Raw genomic sequence first — 23,784 nt, 5'->3', positions numbered from 1 at the left:
TGATATGGCTGAGCAACTAAATGTACCCGGATTCCCAGAGTAAATCGACATAAGACATAATTATCACTTACAAAATGTTTACAGACACTATACATGTCCCGAACATCTGGTATATCATCCAGTGGCACCAACTTCCTCTATCATTGACATCTAATCCTACACTTATTCTGAAACTGTGTAGTTTCTTAGTTGCTCAGGTATTTCCAAACATATAGGAACTCTTGCGAGTTAGCATTGATCTGCAGAAGATGACTACCAATAAGACATACCATTGTATTCTCTTAAGTGGTGGATCATATCAGTGCAGCTGGAATAATTCGTGCTAAATTCGTGGTATGAACCGTGTGTATCAGATTATCTGATGAAGAAATCGGCAATCCCATTTCCTGCACGAGCCGTGCTGCAATTAGATAAATGCAACATCAATTGTATATCATCTAATGGTATGCAGATCGAACTCTTTGTTTTGGATATTGATTTAACTCCACAGCCATATTTTCTTCCATTGTAATATATTACGATGTAAACATTTGTTCTCTTTGTGTTTTACTTTTTACTATATATACATTATTAATCGAATTTATGCAACTTTAAATGTTCTTAGTCTTTGTCTTATTGTTGAACTCCTGGCCACGGTCGCTGCCATACTTTTTTCGAATTAAAATAACAACGTAAATATTGTTTTTATTTGTGCTTTACTCTATAGTTATGTATGCATCATTAATCATATTTATTAAATTTACCTAATAAATGTAATACTCCCATCCATGTCGCTGTGATGAGTGATATTGTCTCTGGTATTACTGTAGTTTAATAAATCATATATTTATTTATTCACTTTACGACTGCACTCCTAACAATGTATGAAATTTTCTATACAGATTAACTATACAGGCCAGTTGTCCCATGAATTTAGAAAACTTTCCGATGGATACGCAAAGATGCCCTTTGGAAATTGGAAGCTGTAAGTAAATGCTTTTTTCGTTACAAAAAATGCATTTCGTCAATCACAAATGAAAAATGTTTCCTTATGTTAGAACTAATACTTTATAATTATTATAAATCAATTTCAAAAGTAAAAGAAAGGTAGAAGAGTAACCAGATAACTCTTAAGGAACCTGAAATCGAAAAATGTTTGCTCTTAGAAATTTCTAGATTCTAGTTGAAAATTTATTTCCAGGTGCCACTTTTGTTCGGTTCAATATCTATATTTTAAATTTTTCTCTGTAAGCTGTTGTTTGTAACTTTGCCTAAGTGTTATCTCAAGTCATTTGCTCTCTTTTAAGGCTACTTGCTTTTAATTATGTTTTCAATTCTTTTTACCTTAACTTGTATTAGACTACTATGCTATATGTCTCTAGAAATTTCTGTTATCAATTCCATTTTTAATTTCTCGTCTTCATAATGGCAACTGTAAAGTTCACGGGCCATTGTCTAAAACCCTCCTTTTAATCCTTGTAATTTTTATTTCGTTTACAAAAAAATCATTTTCATTAATTTTTTGGTAACAAATTCTTATTTTTCTTTATGTTTATGCTTTTTACCATTTGGCTTGTGGTTTGCATCAGAAACGAAGACAAATGTTGCTGTTTTGCTTGCACTCTTGGCCGTTGACACCTAATGAGAGGCAGGTTTTGTAAGTTGTGTGGCAACATCCTTATTTTGTAATTCTTTGTTTCTTATTTCGCATATTTTATTATTTATTCAATAAGTAAAAGAGATTTCATCTTTCTACTGTCGGTTTTTCTGTTTTGCAAACTTAAATCTCTTGATCTTATGTCATACACGAGACAGATTATATCGTCCGTCACTTGAAAAATCCTTTAAAGATTCATACGTGTGCTGGCTGAAATGAACTATCCACGTCTGGCACCCGAAATGAACCCGGGCCTTTCGAAACTGGAAACAATTGTTATCACTATCACTAAAGACCTACACAAATTTTACCACCGAGTCTTAAATATTTGATTAATATTTCTGGTTATTTCCTTCAACAATTCACAACAAAAAAATAGATGCTAATTGTAGTCGAGGTATATCGGATTGCAATGTTGGTATGTCTTCTTGTGGGACCTCTTCTTGTTTCAGCATTACAATAGCACTAAATGGGATGATCACAGTAATTTGCATTCATCTAGACTTGACTACTTCTTTTTAGAACTTTTTGAATGATACTTTTTCGAAAAACATCATTGAAAACCTTATTTTGGGAACATACCTTAATTCTGCATTCCATACTAAAGTCTTGTCCGTTTTCTAAAGTTTGAATTTCCTAAAAAAAAAACAATCATATTCGTATATTAAGATTTATCGAGCAAGAATAACGCTTAGAACTGCTGGTTCCATCAAGCTCCTTTCCTTTCTGCTTAAACTTCGACGTCGTTGCAAAGTTATTAATATATATTGATCGAAAAGGAGAGATAGTAGGCCTAATATCACTTTTAAGGTCTCAAAAACATATTTATTCAAATTCATAATTCAGAATTCGTCTGTAAGTTTCTAATTATTAGTTTTTTTTCTCCACCGAATTCTCTGTTTTGGTGGAAGCAGATCACAAGCTTACAGCTATAAAATTGCTCAAAGAATGAACGAAGCAAACCTTCGAGCTATTATTGATATTTATTGGAAAAGGCAGTGGTTAGATCCCAATGATATCTCATTACCTACTCCGCATGGGTTTTGCACCCACAAAAGTTATACTTTGCTCATGGTGAAATACGAACGGCATGATTCATTTTGAACCGTTGAATCCTAATCAGATTATCACTGCCGAACGAACGATATGGTGATTAGTTGGATCATTGAAGCCAAGCCCTAATTGCAAAACGAATTGCGTTGGTGAATCGACAAAGTGTAATGCACGTGCAAGATTATGAAAAGCCCATTTTTGCAAGGATTATGGAAGAAAACCCATTCGCCTCTCATCAGTACTTCTTGAATGGAAAAGAAGTATGGGAATCCTGATATAATTTAAAGCTGACTTAGAATTCCTGCGCGACTAGCAAATGGGATACGATCGCTGTGCTTCCGCACCACGTGTGAAACGCCTTGGTTCGGCTCCTACCGAGACAGGAGGAACTTTTATAGACTATTTTTAACCTGGCCGAGTTAATCGATCTCAAGCGAGGGATGTATGGTTTTCCAACTTGGAATGTTTCATCCCACTAACCTTACAAACTGACCATAGAATACAAACGGTTTATATAAACGATGTACTAACCCCTCATATCCTTGATCAAAAATGAAAAAAAAAAAAAAAACAACACATTGAATTGTTTATGGCTTCTTCAAATTCTGTAGGGTTTAACCACTACAGTATCCACATTTCAATGCACTTAAGAATGGAGAGAAAAACTGTTGTTGAGCGAACTACCATTAAATATATAAAATTGACAGCAATACTTTTTTCTAATTTTTAAAGGATCAAACTTCATTTTGGAATTAGAAGGTTTGAAAGAAATAATAATATGGTCTGTGAAGCAAATGGGCATTATACAATTTGACCAAATGGCAGTCTCGCTTTTCGGTTTCTTTTAAAGCCCTTGACCGGAACTTCCGCCCTTACTCTTTTAGCTCAGATATCGCTATTTCAAAGTTATCTAAAGATAAAGCGAATATATGAACATTTCAAAATTTCCTGTGACTTCCGTAGTGAATATCATCGAAAATTCCTTCCTTCCAAATCAAATATACTTGACTCATCTCTGAGTGTCATATTTCTTAGCCTCTACTAGGCTAAGCAGGTAGATGAACAACATACCAACATGACCCGAACGTATATGATCTGGGCCTTACAGAGTGCAGTATGCGGGTCACAGAAGAAAATTGCCGAGTTTGTGTGTGTGTGTGGGGGGGAGATATCATCGATGCCACTAGTCAATATACACTAGACATAAGCCCATATGCATGTTGGTCTGGCTGTTCCTATGTTGTACTTGGTGGTTAGCTGAGGCTCACCGTATTCACCGGCATCACAGAACATTCCATTCCTACACAAGGGGTTAGGAATGGAGTGGTCTGTAACGCCGTGTGTGTATATGTGTATATATATACACAGATGAGCCAAAACATTATGATCAGCGAGTCATTATGCAAATCGAAGCAACTGCAGGTGAATTACGGCGCGTGCTCGGGTGGAGACACGGTATAAAAAACACCTGATATTGAACTCCGTTAATCAGTGTTACTCTTGTTCTTCAGATGGGAAAGGCAGCTGACTTAAGCAAGTTTCACAAAGGACAAATTGTAATGGCCAGACGACTGGGTCAGAGCATATCAAAACTACCAAATTATTATATTTAGGCCACCCGAATAATTAAATTTATCTGCCGTGCTGTGTCTGTTAATTGCGTGTGTTGTATGGTCGATTTGTCTGTTTGCTGGACGAAAAACCCCTGTTTCTGGGGGGGAAAAACCTTGCTATCTACGCCTGAGACCGACTAACTCAGCCACGGAGTGAAAAAAAGCCTATTAAAGTTCCTCGCGTCATCGACGGGGGTCAGAGCATAACCGAAACGGCACGGCTGGTGATGGGAGTAATGTGTCACAACACACAGTACATCGAAGTCTGCTGACAATGTAGTTGCGTAGCCGCTGGCCGCTCCGACTGTCCATGCTAACCACGGTCTACCGGCGATAGCGCCTACAATGGGCATGCGAGCATCGAAACTGGACCTTGAGTGATTGGAAGAAGGTCATGTGGTCCCATGAATCACGTTTCCTATTGCACCATGTGGACAGCCGGGTACGTGTGCATCATTTAACTGGCGAAGTGATGGCGCCTGGATGCACCGTGGGACGAAACCAAGCCGGTGGTGGAGGTGTCATGCTTTGGGCGATCTTCTGCTAGGATACCCTGGGTCCAGTCATCCATGTGCCGGGCACTCTGATGTCTACCTAAACATCATTGCTGACCAGGTACACCCTTTCATGGCAACGGTCTTCACCCCCTGACGGTGCTGTCTGTCAGCGGGATAATGCGCCATGCTACACCGCCCGGATTTTTCAAGACTGGTTCGCGGAACATGAAGAAGACTTCCAGTATTGCCGGAAGTCTTGTTCATGCGGTATGCGGGTCACAGAGGAAAATCGCGAAGTTAGTGGGGTTGTTATTGTTTGTTATTTTTGGTTTTTAGGAGCATTAGCAACTAAGGCCATATTGCTCCGGGAATATACGGTGGTCATTACCTGACCTTTCCGCATCCTCCGTATTTGGTGGTGACGGGCTCGAACCCGGTCTAATCAACAAGGTGTGCTACGCACTGCTGCTCCTTCCCACATCGCTACGGAGGCGCCAGTTAGTGGGGGGGGGATCATCAGTGCCGCTAGTCAATATACACTAGACATAAGCCCATGTGTATATCAGTCGTGTTGTTCCTACGTTGTTTGGTGTTGAAACAGCAACTCCGATCTGCAGCGTCTCAACCACGGACCTTACAGTAGTTGAAGGATCTGCTGGTTACGTGTTGGTACCAGATACCATAAGAAACATTTAGAAATCTTGTAGCGTCCATACCTCTCCGGGTACGAGCTGTTTTGGCTGCACGTGGAGGACAAACATCATATTAGGTAGGTGGTCATAATGTTTTGGCTCATCGGTGTATATCTATCTATCTATCTATGCTCTCGTGGGTAGCACAGTTGGTAAGATCGCAGTTTTCCTCACACCGGATGGAAAAGACCTGAGTTCGAATCCCGTCGATGACGGGAGGCAATTTTTATGGGTTATTTTCACAACGTGGCTGAGTTAGTCGATCTCAGGCGAGGGTAGCATGGTATTTTCTCCCAGAGATTCGGGTTTTTCGTCCAGCAAACAGAAAATCAACCTCAGAACACATGCAATTTACAGGCAATATACATGGAACAACATGGCCTTAGTTGCTGATGATCCTAAAAACCCAACAACAACAACTACATATCTGTCTTAAGCAATGCAAAATCACAGTTATCCGGATCATCTTTCTTTATGTCCTTAAAATCACCAGCAAAACATTCAAAACACTGGGATTTATCAAACGGATCACCTACAAGTTCAAAAACTCCAGATATGCTGTCATCCTTTATAAAACTATAGTTCTTCCAATCCTTGAATTCAGCTCGTCCATCTGGAATCCTCACACGAAAACTTTAATTAAGAAAATTGAAGCAGTCCAAAAGAAATTTTGTTCGTTACCTTACGTTCCGTAATCCTCTATTTTATCACAAAGTGTACTATGAATCTGTGTGATTTCTTTCACCTGAGGCCTCTGCGCACTAGAAGAGTTATTGTTGACATCACCCTTCTAGCCAAAGTAATCACTGGAATTTACGAAGCATCTGATATCCTGAGTAAAATAAACTTCAATGCTCCTTGTAGACAAGTCAGGAACCTTACCCTGTTTCGCCTTGACTCTGCCACCACGGACTTTATGAAGTTCAGTCCACTGAACAGAATCAGCAAATGACTCTCTCATTGACTTCTTTGACAACTCTCAATCACTGATGAACTCCATCCATAAGTTTGCCTCTTCTCTTAAACTGCAAAGTGACTAGCTCTCATTTGTTTATGTAGTTTATTATTATTTGTTTTTTAATTATTTTTTTATTCTTTAACTAATTAATTTATTATTTGTTTTACCGGTAACTTAACTTAAAGCAATCCTCTTTTGTACATATGATTTTAATTTTTAAATCTATATCAATGTTTATCTTCCTGTTGGATTTCATATTATTGTTATCAATTGTGTTCATTGTTCTGCTCTCAGATACACTGTTAATGGTTACCTGTTGTGTATCTTGTTGTTAATAAAAAATAATAAAATAAAGACACTGTAAATGAAGCACTCATATTGTCACTAAGGATAAACTACTAGCAACAGCCACTATCGGACTAATTCTATGAACGATCTTAAGAATGGATACATCACCATTCAAACTACTTTCCTTCTATAAAGATGCACTGCACCACTGGAAGAAGCTAAATCTTCATCACACCTTCGAGGGAATATCACTTCCTGCCATGTAATAAAAGTATAATGGACACTGCAACTGATCGCATCTCAGTTTTTCTACGTAGAACTGGGTAGGAAGAACCATAGGCGACTTCCTGACACCACGCCTTGAATGGAAATGATCAGAAGACTTACCCATTAAAACCATAAATTCAAAGCAGCAACACAAATTTCTAAAATTAGCAATCGCACAAGCGTTTCCAGACATTACTACAGCAAAAGGGATTGAAAATGTAACTGGATTCTCAGCTGCACCAATCTTTGTTATCACAGCACATCACCAGAAGCCTCGGTATCTCTGTCGCCTACACCCTCCAATAAAGTATATCAGCTAACTTTGTCACGCCAGTAGCGATGTTGACGTCGTCTCCCTTGCCAACTCTTCCTGTGCCCTCATCCACCCACCACAATCCATCTAACTTTCAGTGGAACCTTCCGTATAGGGTGAAATGTTTAAAATCGGATGTAGACATCTAGTGCAGACTGTGCCACAACATCCTACCCCAGTCAAGCTACAGAGGTTCGGATTGCATGGCTCCAACTATTGCCTCTTCTGCGCCACTCCAGGTATCCTGGAACATTATTACTTGGCCCATTCTGTGAACAACCAACTGATCGAGTAACATTGGATGCTGCAAGGCTTGTCCGAAACCAAACTCACACTCGGGAGAACCACTATATTACTGTACATTTTCATTGCTTCACTCTGAACAGACAATGCACACACCACGTGCAACTTCTTATTCATTGCCGCGAAGGCCATCATTTATAACTTTTACTTGAAAGACACAAGAAGCAGGGACGCTGTGCCTCCTGTTGACAGATCTGCACACATCCTATCAAGTAGAGCCCAGGGAAAAAATTGCAGAGCAGAATTCTGCTCGAACACCACCATCAGAGACTCGAATTTGTCGATCATCTTAACAGCGAATGAAATAGTGCCGGTCTTTCGCCATCATTGGCAATGTTTCTCTCTAAAATTTCTTTATTTTATCTTAATTATACATAGAATTTAAATATATTGTTATATTTAGAAAAGGTATTTATTGTTCATGTTTAAATAAAAGTTATATATATATATATTTATTTAACAATACAAAATATTATTTAATGATGCGGATAACGAAACACAGTAAGAAATTTGCTTAAAACTATTGATAATATGATATTTTCAAAAATGATGCATTTTAACGATTCATCCACCCACATTTTCGATTTTTAAACAAGGGGGCATGAGGGATACTAAAGATATAATAAATAATAATATTTGATTTTAATCTAATATTTAGAAATCTTTATTACAATAATAATAATAATACAATTTGATATATTGCCCTTCATGCCCACAAGGCGAGGGGTTAACAGTAATAGTACAATATGTAAGAGAAGAACATTGATAAATTAAACATATGAACATACATATGTGGACGAATAAAAAGGAATACAGCTCAAAACTCAACGTATAATACACTTATATACACCACAATGTACAAAGAATATATAGATGGAAAATTGAAGAGTTAGTAAGCCATCTTCATGTCATATGGTAATGCTGGCTTCTGGCATTAAGGAGAAGGATCAGAGACAGGGAAGTACAATTTAAGGATGTGGCCTCCGTATTCCCTGTCACAAGCAAACTTATTAAGGTCAGCATCCAAAGACTGGGCACATGAGAGTAGCTGAAAAGGCAGAAACCTGTAGGATAGATGGAGATGGCTGAGATGTGGGCACAGAGTGAGTCGCTCTGAGGGAAGGCTGAGGGATCCTCCAAGAGCACAGGACCCAGAATGATAGTGTCAAAATCTTCCAGTGATCATTTTGACAGTCGTAGTAAGGCGTTTCATCGTAATCAGCATGAGAAGCCTGTGAAGTTTTATCAGACTGCCATTTCAGTCGTCCTTAGCTGTGGAGGAAGTTTATATTCGTTTATGGCCCATTTTAAGAGCCAAAATTCAGTAGAAAAAAGTGGTGGAATTGTGCTAGGGGCAGCAGATGCCCATACTTCTGCGACATGTAAAGGCGGAGAGTATACTGTGGTATTTTATTTTCAATTCCAGTTTTTCTTTATATCCGTACCACTGAACAATGTGTATGAAATGTTTTACACCAAGTCCCCACCACCTTATATTGATTTTAAGATACTGTATTTTTTTGTTGTTAAGTTACACTGAGCATTAGTCCATTAATCAATGACGTCTGTTACGTTTTTAATTTTATTTTTAGTTGGCTATTCGATGAGGGATGTGCGATACATTTGGAATCCTGCTCGTCGAGTAGTGATAGCATCGGACATGAAAATGTCTCAGTTTGATCTTACAGCGACTCCCACTGCCAACTCTACTGAGAACCTCAGAAAAGGTAAGTAAATGTTTACTTCTGTAAACAACTAGTTTTTAAAAGCCATTTGAATTCAGAGGAATAGACAGAGTAGTGTAAAGAGAAAAACAGCAGGTCCTTAGCGTTTCGAACATATTTTTACACAATTACTTTATTTATTCCGAATTTAAATATTTGAAATTAAGTTATTCTTGAATTTTAAATTTTTAAATATGATAATATTCCAGACTGAAGAAATTATTTATTATTTTTCCCATTTATTATTTATTTATTATTTTAGAATAAACCAGAAGTTTATTCAAATAATCGATAAAAATTATCTTTATGGAATTAAATCGGCAATACGTTTTTAATTTAACTCAAGGAAATTAGGTACGTTGAATTACGTTCTTCCCAATGAATAAAAGGAATATTTATAGAGTGTTCCACAATAATTATTGTGGTTCTTTGAAGACAATATCTGTCGAATCACTGTGTTATTCAGTTTTTATGCAGTTTCAGGTAATACTTGTAAATCATCTGATTAAATTAAATCCACAGATATCCCTATTATGTTTATTCATATTAATTTAATTCATGGTGTTATTTATTGTGTTGAACTTCATTAATCCAGCGAATCCTGCGGAAAAATGACCTCTCATTTTCATATCAGCATATTTCGTTTTCCTTGTCAACAGATTTATCATACATTTAATAAATCCTTATATTCTGTTAGCCTAAATGATGAGTATTCATGATTGGTCACATTTATTTGGAAAGGAGATTCATGGAAGAAAGTTAAACGATGAAAATAAATAAATAAAATGGAAATGTATGTTGTTAATGAATATTTTTATCTGAGTTTCTTTCTGAATGGTTTCCTTATGATAATGACACTTTATTATAACTAGGATCACAACGTGAAGCTTTAATATTCTTGTCAGCATATAGTGATGCTTACAAAATAGAAGCAGTTATTAGGAAATTTACAAAAAGAACGAAACTGAACACTATGTCTTCATCATATCGGTAAATTATGTACTTTATATAATAATATATAATAATGATAAATGTCACTATTATACCACGTGAAATTATTTAAAAAATAGGATTTATTAAATTAATATGGAATGCAAGCTCAATTTATACACTAAGTTGTTAGCAGGTGACGTTTCAGGATTCTTATTGAACCCCATCATCAGCGCATAATTGTTTTGTGTGTGCAGGAGGAATAGAAGAACTATTAACAACTATGTAAAATCAAATTCACAGGCAATTAATTAGGAACAATTTTTTTTTCTAATTTTAATTATAGATTACGTTATATGATAATGTGATGCATGCCAAGAAATTTAGAAACTATAACCAAGAAAAAAACTAAGATATAATCAATTTATATTATTATATATAGTGCATAATTTACCGTATGGATAGAAACCACGTGACATCCTTCCCCAAATATATCCTTTCTTTACGATTACCTTGTTTAAGGTAATCGTAAAGAAAGGTTACAGCATTTATATTACTCTTAGTGCGGTGGACGAAAGCTTAGAGAAGATAGAAGGACCTAACTAACATACGGTTTGAATTCTCAGAAGATGGGAGAAAACATGTGGAGTTGTTCAAAAGGATAGAAACGGAAGTGATGAATGTATGGAGTAAAGGCATTTTGGCGCGTTTGTAGTTGCACAGTTAATGGATGCAGGTCAACTGACGTTCATCAACGTGGAAGCTTTAAAAATGATTTAGGAGAAAGAGGTGAATTAGTTTTGTTGTTGTTGTAGAGTTTTAGGCGCATCGGTAACTTAGGCCATATTGCCCTGTATATAATGTCTCTTATTTGCATGTGTTCTGTGGTCAATTTGCTGTTTGATGGAAGAAAAAATCATGCTTCCCTCTCCCGAGACCGACTAATTCTGCCACGTTGTGAAAAAGGCCCATAAAAATTCCTCACATCATTGACGAGATTCGAACTCAGGTTTTTTCCACCCGTGATGTGGAGGATAGTGATTATACTAATCGTGATACCCACGAAGGGCTCAGTTTGAAAGAACCATGCCCATAGAAATAACGGTTGGAAAAAATGCAAGGCAGAAACTTAAGATTTTTGCTTGAGGTAAGAAATAGACTGAAGAGCCAGTAATATGGGGTTCATTGCTTAATCTAAAGGAACCGACTTGCACACAGCCAATGGGTTTTAGAACATTTCCAAAATCGCGTGAATTTACACACGTTGACAACTCTTCTGAATGAAAATTATTCCGGTTGCAGTAGAGAAATGTTAACTTCAAAGGATACTAAAGAATCTACAGGGGTGTTAGATGCACACTGCTCGACATAATTAACAGAACGCATAGAAAACGTGGTGTAACTCGTGCAGCTTTCAATGAAGCGAGACCAAATTTGTTATGGTAATGTACCATAGAATAACCACGAAATGAGGAGACAGCGCGAAACTTCGGTCAGGTATAAGAGACATTTAAAGGTAAGTACAAGAAATACCAAGAAAGGTCGCATTACAGAAGTCGATATAAGATGCTCGAAAATATGGTCACATGACATCACTACCGCATATCATCCCCTCCGTCTAAACAGTACTGACAGCGGCGAACCATGCCGGACATATGAGTGTCTATAAGATTTTGTGGCAACAAATCCCATTCTTCCACCAGCTCCGACCTTAGCTCACCCAGTAGCTGTCGGTGTTCAATGTGACGCGCAAGTGCGTTCCACTCATGTTCGATCGGATTTAAGTCCGATGATAGTGCTGGCCATGGCAGTCGTTGGATATCTTCAGTTTGAAGATATTTTTCCACCAATTTATCTCTGTGTGCATGAAAAGGAAATCTGGGCCAACCTAACCCCTAAAAGTAGCACATAAGGTTCCAGAACATGTTTTCGGTATCTCTCAGCAGTTACAGTATCCCTACAAAAACATGAAGAGGAGTGCGGCTGTTGATCATTATTCCGCCCTCCCCCATCGTAAGTATCCTTTTCTATGACGTTGGGGTGATGGTACCGCATTCCTCGTTGTCTCCAGATGAAATAACCTAGATTCTGCTTGTAGGCTAAAATGGGACTCTGAGAACAGAACTGTACCCCATTTATCAGGGCTTCAAGTCAAATGGTCATGGCACCAGTTTCGACTAGCTCTGTGATGGTTTGGGGTTAATGGGATACAAACCACTGGCTTCCTTTCATAGAGTCCACTTGAACGGAGCATTCTTAACACAGTCCAGTTGGAAATATTTTCACCTGTGTCAGCAGGATTGAATCTTGCTGTTAGAGCCAGATCGCGGTGTGTTCTTGTTGACATATTCCTCGGGCGACCTTGGCCAGCTCTTCCTGTAATGGTTCCTGTCTAGCGAAACTGCTTCCATAGTGCCGAGATGACACTGCATGACTCATTAAGCCAACGTGGGTGCCTCCGTAGCCAGGTGGGAAGGAGCAGCAGTGCGTAGCACACGCTTCTTGATTAGACCGGGGTTCGAGCCCGTCACCACCAAATACAGAGGATGCGGAAATGTCAAGGGAATGACCACCGCATATTCCCGGAGCAATATGGCCTTAGTTGCTAAAGCTCCTAAAAATCTAATAACAAACAAACAAACAAACAAGCCAACGTGCCACCTCCGCTACGACTGCCCAGCTTCAAGTTATCCAACGGCCCATCATCTCAAAGAATCATCTAAACAACGATGACCCGCCATCCTGAGTATTGGAGGTGTGTCTATCCCACTGAGAAAGCCAAAAAATGGGAATGAAGTGACGTGGTCGTAACTCGTGTTTTTATAGGCATGAATAATTTGCATAATGTGCGGCTCTATAAGGTGGTAGATTGATCTCTATTGAATACTCGGAATTTGCATGCCAGAATGCCTATTATATCAAATATTCATGAAAACACAGTGTAGTATAAGTTCTTAACGACGTTATATGGGAACTGCAAATTAAGAATTCCCTGTAGAATTAAGAATTGTTACAATACACCATACGACTCTCACTATACGGTTTCTCAGTTAATTAATTCTGAAATAAATTTGATGTATTCGATGTATTGGTTTGATTCTTAATTGAGGAGATATGCTATGTTAAGGCCAAGAAAAGACGTTCAGAGGTTAGAAGAAAAGAAATTGATATTCGTTGACGATCTAAGGGGCCATAGATTCTTTGGCTGTATTCTTTCAAAATTTAAAACAGCAAACATAAGTACGAGACTCTGGATAACGTTTTCTTCCAGTGTTTCTCTTTCTTTTCGAGAATTACGAGTAGGACCATGCATTTTCAAACATCTTTGTATGTATCATTACGATACATGTACAGATATTTGAAAATATTTGGAAAACTTCCATCAAAGTTTTGCCTTTTGCACTTACCGACTGTTCAGAAAAGTATTTGCTGTGAAGGGCGTGCATCTAATATTTTTAAAGTTAGAGTTTCAAGATGATGTGTGCTCAAAATGGTGTTCTGGTGGTCATCCTTATTTCTCGGCCCTTTCCGCAGCTGTGATTATTACTCCTTAATTTAGAAAGAGTTATGGTAAGGACAATAATTGGATTGTAAATATTTATATTCCTGTTTAAGAACACGCCAGTTAAAAACACCTTTTGTATTCAGAAAAGGTTCTACCAAAAAATGGGACTTAACTATACAACACAGATTGAGAACAAAAGCGATTGGAGAGATATTGTCAAGATTATAAGGCGTTACATAGTGTAATTGGTTACAGTTTTCCTGTTATTTCTCTTGAAATAAGGAAGTAATTTAAGATGGATTTTGAATGGAATGTAGATTGAATAGATTGGCAAAAGGATTTTTTTAAATAAAATTCTCCTAGAGAACCAGGATCATGAAGTGCTAGTATATGTCAACTGCGTGCATTCTTTGGTTGGTTTTTCTGTTTTGCTGAACGAAAACTCAAGTTTTTGGGAACAAACCATGGAACTTCCCGTAAAATCGATTAACTCGGCCAAGGTGTGAAGCTCTTAAAAGATCAATCTATTAACACAGAATTCGAGTCCAGTCTTTTTTCATACATTGTGGAAGGACAGCATTTATAATTGCCGTGGGGACACGATAACAGAAGAGTTGTCAAAATGATTAGCGCTGGAACCGAATGAAAATGGGACGCGATTGTATCAGTTTTACTTTCAGGTAAAAATTGCAGTAAACATCTTTTTACGAAAAAGATTTCTATTGATGTTTAGCCTAATATCATCGATTAATATATCTGAACGTTTATAATATAATTTATATGTGTTTCGTATGTCACAGGGTAGAAGGATATCAAGAGAATCGAAACTATTCATCAGTTATATATACTGTTTTGAGGTATATTTATATTAAATATTTTGTTCACAGTTCTGCTCATCTTGAATGCACTAAAACCATGAAATTCAGGTGAATGGGACCACGTTATGAACAAAGAAATTGCATTGGGAAGAAATGGAGTTTCGGAATTTCATACCATTGTTCGTCCTTCTATAACACAATAAGAAAAATACAATACGTCTTCTCAGTTTACTTATTCGTTACTTCGGTAGACAGAACAGTTTTGAAGAAAAAAAAAATTATCAAAGGTTTCTGCACTTTTTTCTACTGCCATCCCCCACACCAAAGTGTTTTCACACTCTGGACTATAAGAAACTTATCCGTTCATTGTTTACGTCTTTAGCTAACTGGAAAACACTGAAATGAAAATTTTGTATGAAGTTTTTTCCTTTATCCGAAAGAAAAGAAAAGAATGGTATAAGACGAAGGAAACAAAAATTCTAAATGCTAAAGGCCACTCGGTTTCTTTCTCTCTTATCGCTCCCAAAGCCAAACTTACAGAAACTCGTTTTAAACTTCCTATTATCACAGCAAGTTAGTCTCTTTTTAAAGCTTTATCTACACCTCTATTGAATTCACTGCATGAGTTTAATAATGAAAAGAAGAAGTTATATATTTCATGTCAGGTTGATGGCAGTACGTATCAATATTTTCTGTTTTCAATTATCTCTTGCCACCTTTTTATGTGAATTCATATTCTCTTTTATATTTACTCACAGGAGAGAGAGAGAGAGGGAGACTGCTGCGAAATGATTTAAACTGAGAGCTTTGGCTGCAGTTCTTCTAATAGAACTTCCATCCCACAATTGAGGAACTGCACGCGTAAACTTTTGTGCATAACCATCGGTATTTAAACTGCTTGTTCAAGAGGAGTATTTCTGATAAAAACTTCCTCATATTCCTCAATTAATTTCTTCTAGACCGGAAACTGCATTTTATATATCGGCAATTGTATTCTAATCAAATTAGCGAAGTCATAAGCAAACGAATCTAACAACAAGTTAGAAATGAAAACATCTAAAATGGCGTTTGAACATCAAACTCTCCCACTGTCCAGAGTCTTTGTGCACACCTCAGTCATTTCGATAAGCGAACGTGCTTCCTCCGGAGTATTTGTTTGAAATGTGATCTGCCAGAGCAGCGAAATGTCGCTCCCTTTACTGCCTCAGGTTGTGCCAGTGTAAAGAGAAGTCCTTAGAAACTGACTCAAGAAAGCAACAGATATCGAAGTTTTCCATTTCAATGTCCCTATAGGATTGAACACCAACACTTAGAAAAGTGGGATGGCATGTGTACACGCAATATTTTACCGCGTAACCTAACTTATTCACGTTTCTAATAATATTTATAGCTCCAAGAGGTACATCGCTTAATTTTCATCTTTGTCGTTGGAGCTTTCACAACAGCATTTGCATCTTAAGAAAACTTCAGCGAATTCTTTCAGTTTTTTTTTTTAACTTCGAATATCATTCCATAATTTCATCAGTTATCACAGCCGGAACTGGTTGGAAAAGTTTAAGTTTTCTTTTTGAATGTATGTTTAGGGAATCAAGAACACATTTTTTTAAAAAATACAAATATGTGCAGAAGAAGTGTGACATTTTTATACTCACCGAAGGTTGTAAATTTGTTGTTAAGTGCATGTTCAGTGACTGCTGGGATCTTCTTTTTGATTGCTACCTGCAATTTTGAGAGTTGTTTGTCTTATTGTAAAAAATGTAAGTGTTTTATTTGCATAAAGAATTAAGAAGCAACAAATATTATTTATTTGATTTAAAATAGCACTAAACTTGAGTTAAAGATGTGAGTTTGTAATCAGTGGTGTAACTGTTGTTAAGCAAAGTCCTGTTGCAAAAATGGCACCTTGCTCTTCAATAGAGTCCAAAATGTACAATTCAAAATGCTTCCAAAGTATTGTTGAGAACGGTTTCAAGAAAGCTCAAAGTGAGAGAGAGAGAGAGAGAGAGAGAGAGAGAGAGAGAGAGAGAGAGAGAGAGAGAGAGAGAGAGAGAGAGAGAGAAGATTTACAGTATTACTGTAAATCTTCATTGCAACTTAAGAAAAGATGGTTACAGAGAACTTAATATTGCAACCGATCCGTCATGGAAAGTGACGGGTCGGTTGCAATTTTCTATATCTTTTATCACATGCGAATTTGTTGAGATCAGCATCAAGTCTGTAGACATTGGAGAGCATCTGAAAAAGGAGGAATCGGTGTCAGGAAGAGTCTCGAATTCTGGGCGGCCAGTCTAGGAGTAGTCCGCAAGGTAGAGATAGGGATTCTCCAGCAGCATGAATTCCCAAATGGATGGCTCGGAGATAAGTCCCGCAACCATTTTCACTGTGATGACTAACCTCCAGGAATCAATAAGCTCGGAGAGACGGGGAGCCCCATTGCATTTGCTAATGCTGTAGTTCTAGCTAATGGCGGCAGATTGTATTTCCAAATGGCTCATTTGAGTACCCAATATCCAGATGCAATGAGTGGGTTTTTAGTCGTTTGGGTGGATCAGGCCCAGAATTCCGATGCGTACAGTATGGTGGGTAGATAATCGTTCTAATGTATCTTTTCTGATTATTTTGGGATCTTTAATGTGCAACAGATTTTGTTTTGTTATCCAACGAAGACTTCAAGACAGTGAGGCGAGTTTATCTAGCTGCATACTGAAACGGAGTTTCGGGTAGAAGATTACACCCAAGACAGAATGTCATTATCTTGGTCTTCTCGGGATTTATCGTCAGGCCAAACTGCTGTAGAAAGGATGCGATTTTAAAAATACTACATGGTGTGCAAAACTTAAGGACTAACACTATTTCTAAAGGTTACAACCACAAAATCTTTACTTAAGGTACTCTTTACTGACGAGAGTAGATTCAGTCTCAGCAGCGATTCTGGACGTCAGCTAATCTGGCGAGAGGTTGGCACACGATATCACCCTGCAAACATCACTGAAAGGGTTCGATATGGTGGTCAAGATGTTCTCGTCTGGGGAGGCGTTACCTTGGATAGACGTACAGAACCCTAGATACTGGAAGGCGATACTGTAACTGGTGCACGCTACTGTACTGAGGTAATCCATCCCCATGTGCGTCTGTTCCGAGGTGCCATTGGCCCCGAGTTCGTGATCATGGATGATAACGCCACACCCCATCGCACTGCAGCTGATGATATGCTTTTGGAAAGTGAGGACATTGTTTATATGGATTGGCCTGCCCGTTGCTCCGCCTATTTAAATCCCATCGAACACATAGGGGACGCTCTGGGGAGACGCCTAGTGGCACGACCACACCTACCAGAAAATGTTCACCAGCTGAAGATGGCGCTGACAGAGGAAAGGCGATGTTACCGCAAGAACTTATCAACAACATTGTTCTAAGTATGGACAGTCGGTGCAAAGCCTGCATAGACATTAGGGGTGGCCATATCTCCTACTGAGGAGATATGGCCACCTCTAATGCTCCATCTTTGCTCCACGTTCCCTTTGCTCCATCTTTGGTAGTGATGCATTTGTATCATGTGCCAGTGCTATGTTCCCATTTTTGAATAAAATCCCTCTGTACCATTTTCTTTTCGTTGTTGTGTCGGTATTGTTTCCTTCATCATTTCTGTACCTCACGAGGTTCCTTTGGTATGCTTTTCACATATCCAGGTCACTCCTATGAGTGAGAAACTACAGGTGAAAACCTGACTGGTCGTTAAATTTTGCACACCAGTGTATTATAATGTGGTTAGTGATCGTTATGAGATTGGGACTGGGCCCGCTTGGAGTAAGAATCTTAAGGTCGCCTGCGTAGGAGATATTTTTTGGTTATTCTGCAAAGCACTAATTGCTGTGAACAACAATCCAGAGCGGATACCCGTTGTTGCGACTTGACACTGAAGGAACACCTTCCTCCAGTGTCAAGTCGCAACAACCTCTTGCTAAGGAAAGCAGAGAGAAAGCACAGCATGTCTCTCTTGATGTTATAGTATGATTTTAAAAGCCACAAAAGAGAAGGGACATTCACAGCGTCAAACGCAGCCTCAATATCTATACAAAGTATAAGTTATGGCAAGATCACGATTGCTCTGGAACGCTGCTGGTATGGCATTTGTTGAGATTGTAGCTTCATAGTTAGGATTCATAGCAAAAGTCACACCCATCGCTTAATCTAGACAGTGTATTTTCTTATACATGTATTTTATTCTTGCCTTACTGCATAAGGCAGTAGTTAAATTCGATTTTGATAAGATTCGTAAAATTCGATGAAATTTAGACTTCATTGCTAGGCAATGAAATCAGAAAGGATTCAGAGGAAACCTCGAATAGGTTTAGAGTGTACACACGATATGTATGAGGACACAGAAGTAAATATGTAGACGTCGCGCAGCATACACCAGGCAGAACCACGTGTACGTAATATAGTATTCGTGCGTGAAGTGCAAGCGACGAATTTGTACAAAGCAGCACAGTGTGCTCTAATTTCGTTTGTGACAGTAGGAATGCCACCAAGAGAAGTTTGAATTCATGAAAATTGTCCATGAAAAAACATTGTTTTTGTTTAGGCAGTGGTTTTTAAGCTGTGTAGACATTACGTGACCAGTCGTCAGCCCACCTTGGGTCTGATTCGACCTGTACCTTGCTTGCAGATTTCCTTTAATTTATACAAATTTTAGCACTCGTTGTTCTGCTGGACGAAACACCAGAATTTTCGGGGGAGGAGAATCCTTGCTATCCATTCCTGAGATCGACTAACAGACACAGAGTGAAAAAAAAGCCCATAAAAGTTCCTCGCGTCATTAAGGGGATTCGAACCCTGGCCTTTTCCACCTGGTGAGGGAAGGACATAGTGTGCATAGTGTTAGGGTCAGGCGCCACCTGTGGTTTCCCACATCTGCGCCATATATACACTGTAAAGAAATACAGTATTATATTACTGTAAATGCCAGAAAACTGTTGTGTGTTGAATGTGCAGTATCGTGTTGTGTTCTGTTGTATGTCCTGGCATTTGGCCGTAGGGCCCCTGGTGGAACCCCACGTTGCCCGCACACACCACCAGGAGGTAGCCAGGCTGCCCATAATTTTCTGGCTAGTCTCCTTCAGGGTCGCCTCGGCTTCCTGAGCGGAGACCAAGTTTAAAAAAATAATAAATAAAATAAATAATAAAAAAAGCGATTAGATAGAGTGAGGTAGTATAGGGTCTACGGAAGAAGAGGGGGAATGAAAGAATGAAAGTAAGAGTAAAGGGATATAGGCGAAGGCATCCCCAACCAGTCAGTGGACACTATCCATCAGGCGAAGGCGAAGAAAGGGGAAGAAATAGGGTCGAAAGTGACTGTGCAAGGGAGCACAGATAGAATCTCTGTCAAGTCCGTGTGGTGTCCAATCCAGGTGTTTAAGTCAATCCAATGGTAACTTTCAAACTCCAATCGTCGGATAGTTGTCCGTTTGATGGTGTGACGGTCAATTTCATTACTGTCTAGTCTGGATGGAAGTCCATCCTGGTTTCAAACCGTCTGTTGTCTTCCTTGGGACTGTTGTAGTACAGGTACCGTAGATAAGGATTTCCTTGGGTTGAAGAGCCCTTGTGCGAAACGCGTAAAAGCTGTATATTCCTCCCTACTATCAAGCAGGTGTGTTTCTTGGTCTTTGGGTATGTAGGTCAAGGAAGTGATGAAGGTGCAGCGGAGATCCTCATACAGGGGGTAGTCGTACATAAGGTGCGACCAACTTTCAGTCCCACCACAGGTGCAAGTGGGATCATCAATGATTCCTAGGGCCGTCAGTTTGCCTTTTAATGATCCATGGCCAGTTAACAGGTATGTATCATAAAGGCCAGGTGAAAACCAGGGGGGAAGGCTGGGGAACACCCTGTTAATGTAAGGGAAGAACTTTCTAATGATTTCACCTTTGTTGGAAGTAGCTCGCTTGCCACGCCTGCTGAAGTTGCGTGAGGAGACGCTTCTTTTCTGCTGTTCTGTCGTTTGCCGGGTCTGTTGTGAATTCGAGGATGGTCTTGGAATTTGCTTTGGAGAGGTTGAAAGGTAGTCCACAGCGGACCACCTCCGGGTCCAGTGGCATGGCGCCTGCCAGGATTTGCAGAGCATGGGTACTGACAGTGCAGCAGGCACGTGTAGTGGCGATCCGGATGTTCCTTTGCAGAGAGTCGAGGATTCTTCTACCAGTAACAGTGATGGTTTTCGGGTACCAGATGCCTGCTGCGTACGTCATAATCGGGGTAAATACCATTTTTTTCGAATAAGGACAGAGTGTACCTATTGAGTTCCCAATACCGTCTGGAGACCCTGTTGACAAGGGCGGTGTAATTGCGTATCTTTCTTCTTGGGTATTTAATATGTGGCTGGAAATTTTAGTTTGCTGTCATGGACAATTCCTAGATACTTAAGTTGAGGGGAGAATTTTATGGTCCTGTTGTCAATTTTTATCTGTGGCGGTCTGGCTTCATTGAGACTTCCTTTGAGAAGAATAGAATTTCTTTTGGTGGCAGAAATGGTGAGGTTGTGGTGTTTAGCCCAGTCCTGTAGTGCATTATTCGCCAAAGTCTCCAGTACCCCAGAATCCCCGGTAACGGTGATATCATCTGCATAGGCCTGAGAAGTGAATTCATCAAGGACAAGATTCCACAAGAATGGGCCCAGAACCGAGCCCTGTGGGCATCCTCTGTAGACCTGTCTGGTGATTTTCATATATGGAGCATTGACAGTGATTGGCCTGTTGGAAAGGTAGCATTTGATTGAGTTATATAGGCTTACTGGAAGCTTTGATTGGCGCAGTCTGCCTTGCAGATAATATAGTGATACTGACGCCTCATGGCTTTAGTTGCGTTGGCGCTTAACACACGCTGAATTGAATTAAACTAGGTGATAGAATTATTCTGTAAAAGCCGCCGGTAAATGTAAATAAATCTTATTATTCCATGGTCGCACCTCGTAATACTCCTAATCTTTTCCTCTCTAACTTTTTTATTAATCGAACTTAATGTTCAACTGGCTTCTTTATTAATGCAGCGAAGCATTAATACTAAGAGCTGCAAATGAATAGTTTAGGCGAGAAAATTGATATTGGAATCATCGCTTATGAATTCTATTACCTATTAATGTCTGTCTATCAATCACATCGCAAATTTAATGTGCATCGGACCTAAAAACTTGAGAAAAATAATTAATTTCCTTAATCAGTTTCTTAAAAATAAATTGCCAGTCTACGAAACCCCAATGAAATTTGCCGTTACTTCCGAGTTCATTAAGAAACTCTCATTCGGTGAGTGGGAAGTGTTTCGTCTTTAATTCACCGTGAGATTTTAGCATGTCGAGACTGCAAAACTCAATCTGAGTATCTTTATTCCGTTCCGATTAATTGCTAATCAGATGACGTTTCTATCATCCGATCGGCGCTTCTTCACCTGTAATGAAGTTATTTAGCGAGGGCGAGCTATAACGAGAGACCCGACTGCGAGATCAGGGTGGAAAACACACTTAAATATAATGGAGTCGCTGCCATTATCATAGACAAGACTCAACTAATGGTCGTCTTAGAGTAATCGAGTTACGAAGACTTCCTTTAGCACGAAATAACCTCGTTATCCTCATTCTTGCGGTAATTAATGGAAGACATTCTACGGTTTTCTTTAGGCAGTATTTGTTCACTTATTCGCCTTGGATTGCATTCTGTGTCGTAAGTGATGAAAAGCAAGAGAGAGAGAGAGAGAGAGAGAGAGAATTCGGATTCGAGTTATTGAAATTCTGCACTATTTCTTTTTAGTAGGATCAGAAAACTGTGGCAAGAAAATCTTTCTATTGAGTGATTTTCATGCCCAGGTCTTTACTAGGTTGACTTTCTAAGGATTTCGTTTTAATGCTTTAACGACTTTTTTAGATGGTTGTAGAAGCAATCACCATCGCTGACAAAGCCTATTAATTTGTGTTGCAGATTGTTTCTTGCACAAAATATGCTACACTTGGACGGAAGACAATTCAGATTTCTGCACTGATACTATACTTACGGCTGTTGAATATCAGATCTTCACGATGCTTGTTATCCATTTCTTTTTTATATTTATGCATGATGACTTGCCAACAACTTTCATGAAGAATTCGCGGATTGGATCGCTTCGTGTATATGTGGAAATGGTTTCTTCTCAGGGAGTTTTTTCCTGGGGTAGTTATAGAACCCTACTGCGATGTATTTTGTTAATGGCTAATTTTATCCAGCCTGCATTCTGTTTCCTGATTTTTCAAAGTTTTGAGAGGGTCTAATGCAGCATCACCTATTGTTCAAGGTGGTAAGTGCAATTGAGAGTGCGAATCGGTTCAGGGTATTCGCAGTGCGCGAATATGACAGACATTTGGTTGGTGTCTAGATTAAGCAAGATTAATCTTCTTTTGCCTATGAGTTGTGAGTTCATCTGCCATTTCCTTTGTTTTGATTTCTAGAGGGATGGCTAATTTATTGGTGGCCCACTGTAGGAGCCAGTATATGGCTCTGTAGATTTTAAAGTCCATTGAGTTTACTCAATGCGATTTGTCTCAAAGGTATATTCATTAAAAATAACGATTTTACTATATTCTTAGGATCTTTGAAATTTTCCCTGATTCTTTTATAGTGGAGTTAAATCTGACTGCTTAAAACAGACCGTAATTTAATATATGCAAAGTGATTATTAATTATCAATACACAGAAAGTTACACTTCAGTTAATTTGGGGAAATTAAAATCCATTTAATATATATCAGCTTCTTTTTCAATTTTTATTAATTGAACAATTTCCTATGTGCAACCGTTTTCATTATTCTAAGACTACAATCGTAACACCCTTAAGTTCTCATTTAACGTCGCTTTTGTTCTATTCTCTAAAGATACAGCTGTCGCCTTTCTCGGCCACGAAGAGATCAATAGAGACTGGTGTGGTACTCATTATTTCAAACTTTTCATTGTTAAAACTTACTTCGTTAAGTCGACAAAGTAATTTGCTAACGTCTTCAGACTTACCTACCGAAACGAGAGAGAATTATGAAAGAAAAATTTCCCGGTTTGGGAACTTTATTTCGACATATGAAATGGGAAAAAGAAGACAGGCAGAACGTTCAGAAAATTTTCGAAAGAAATCGTAGATGTAAATGATTTCATTAGGAGGAAAATATCTGGTAA

At 38.7% G+C, this 23,784-nt stretch overlaps 1 protein-coding gene across 1 annotated transcript in view; it reads left to right on the top strand.

Annotated features, from left to right (window-relative positions):
• The window catches only part of LOC150085533 (gamma-aminobutyric acid receptor alpha-like), a 58,179-nt gene that overhangs the window by 20,386 nt on the left and 14,009 nt on the right, over positions 1 to 23,784 (top strand). Inside the window, exons 5-6 of the mRNA XM_090374592.1 lie at positions 882 to 964; positions 9,213 to 9,347. Of these exons, the coding sequence (XP_090230718.1) occupies positions 882 to 964; positions 9,213 to 9,347 (218 nt within the window). The remainder of the gene's footprint in view (positions 1 to 881; positions 965 to 9,212; positions 9,348 to 23,784) is intronic.

This window comes from Mastigoproctus giganteus, chromosome 5, assembly GCF_048544385.1.
Source record: "Mastigoproctus giganteus isolate SK-2022 chromosome 5, ASM4854438v1, whole genome shotgun sequence".
Lineage (NCBI taxonomy): Eukaryota > Metazoa > Arthropoda > Arachnida > Uropygi > Thelyphonidae > Mastigoproctus > Mastigoproctus giganteus.
This window is presented reverse-complemented; position numbering and strand designations above follow the sequence as displayed.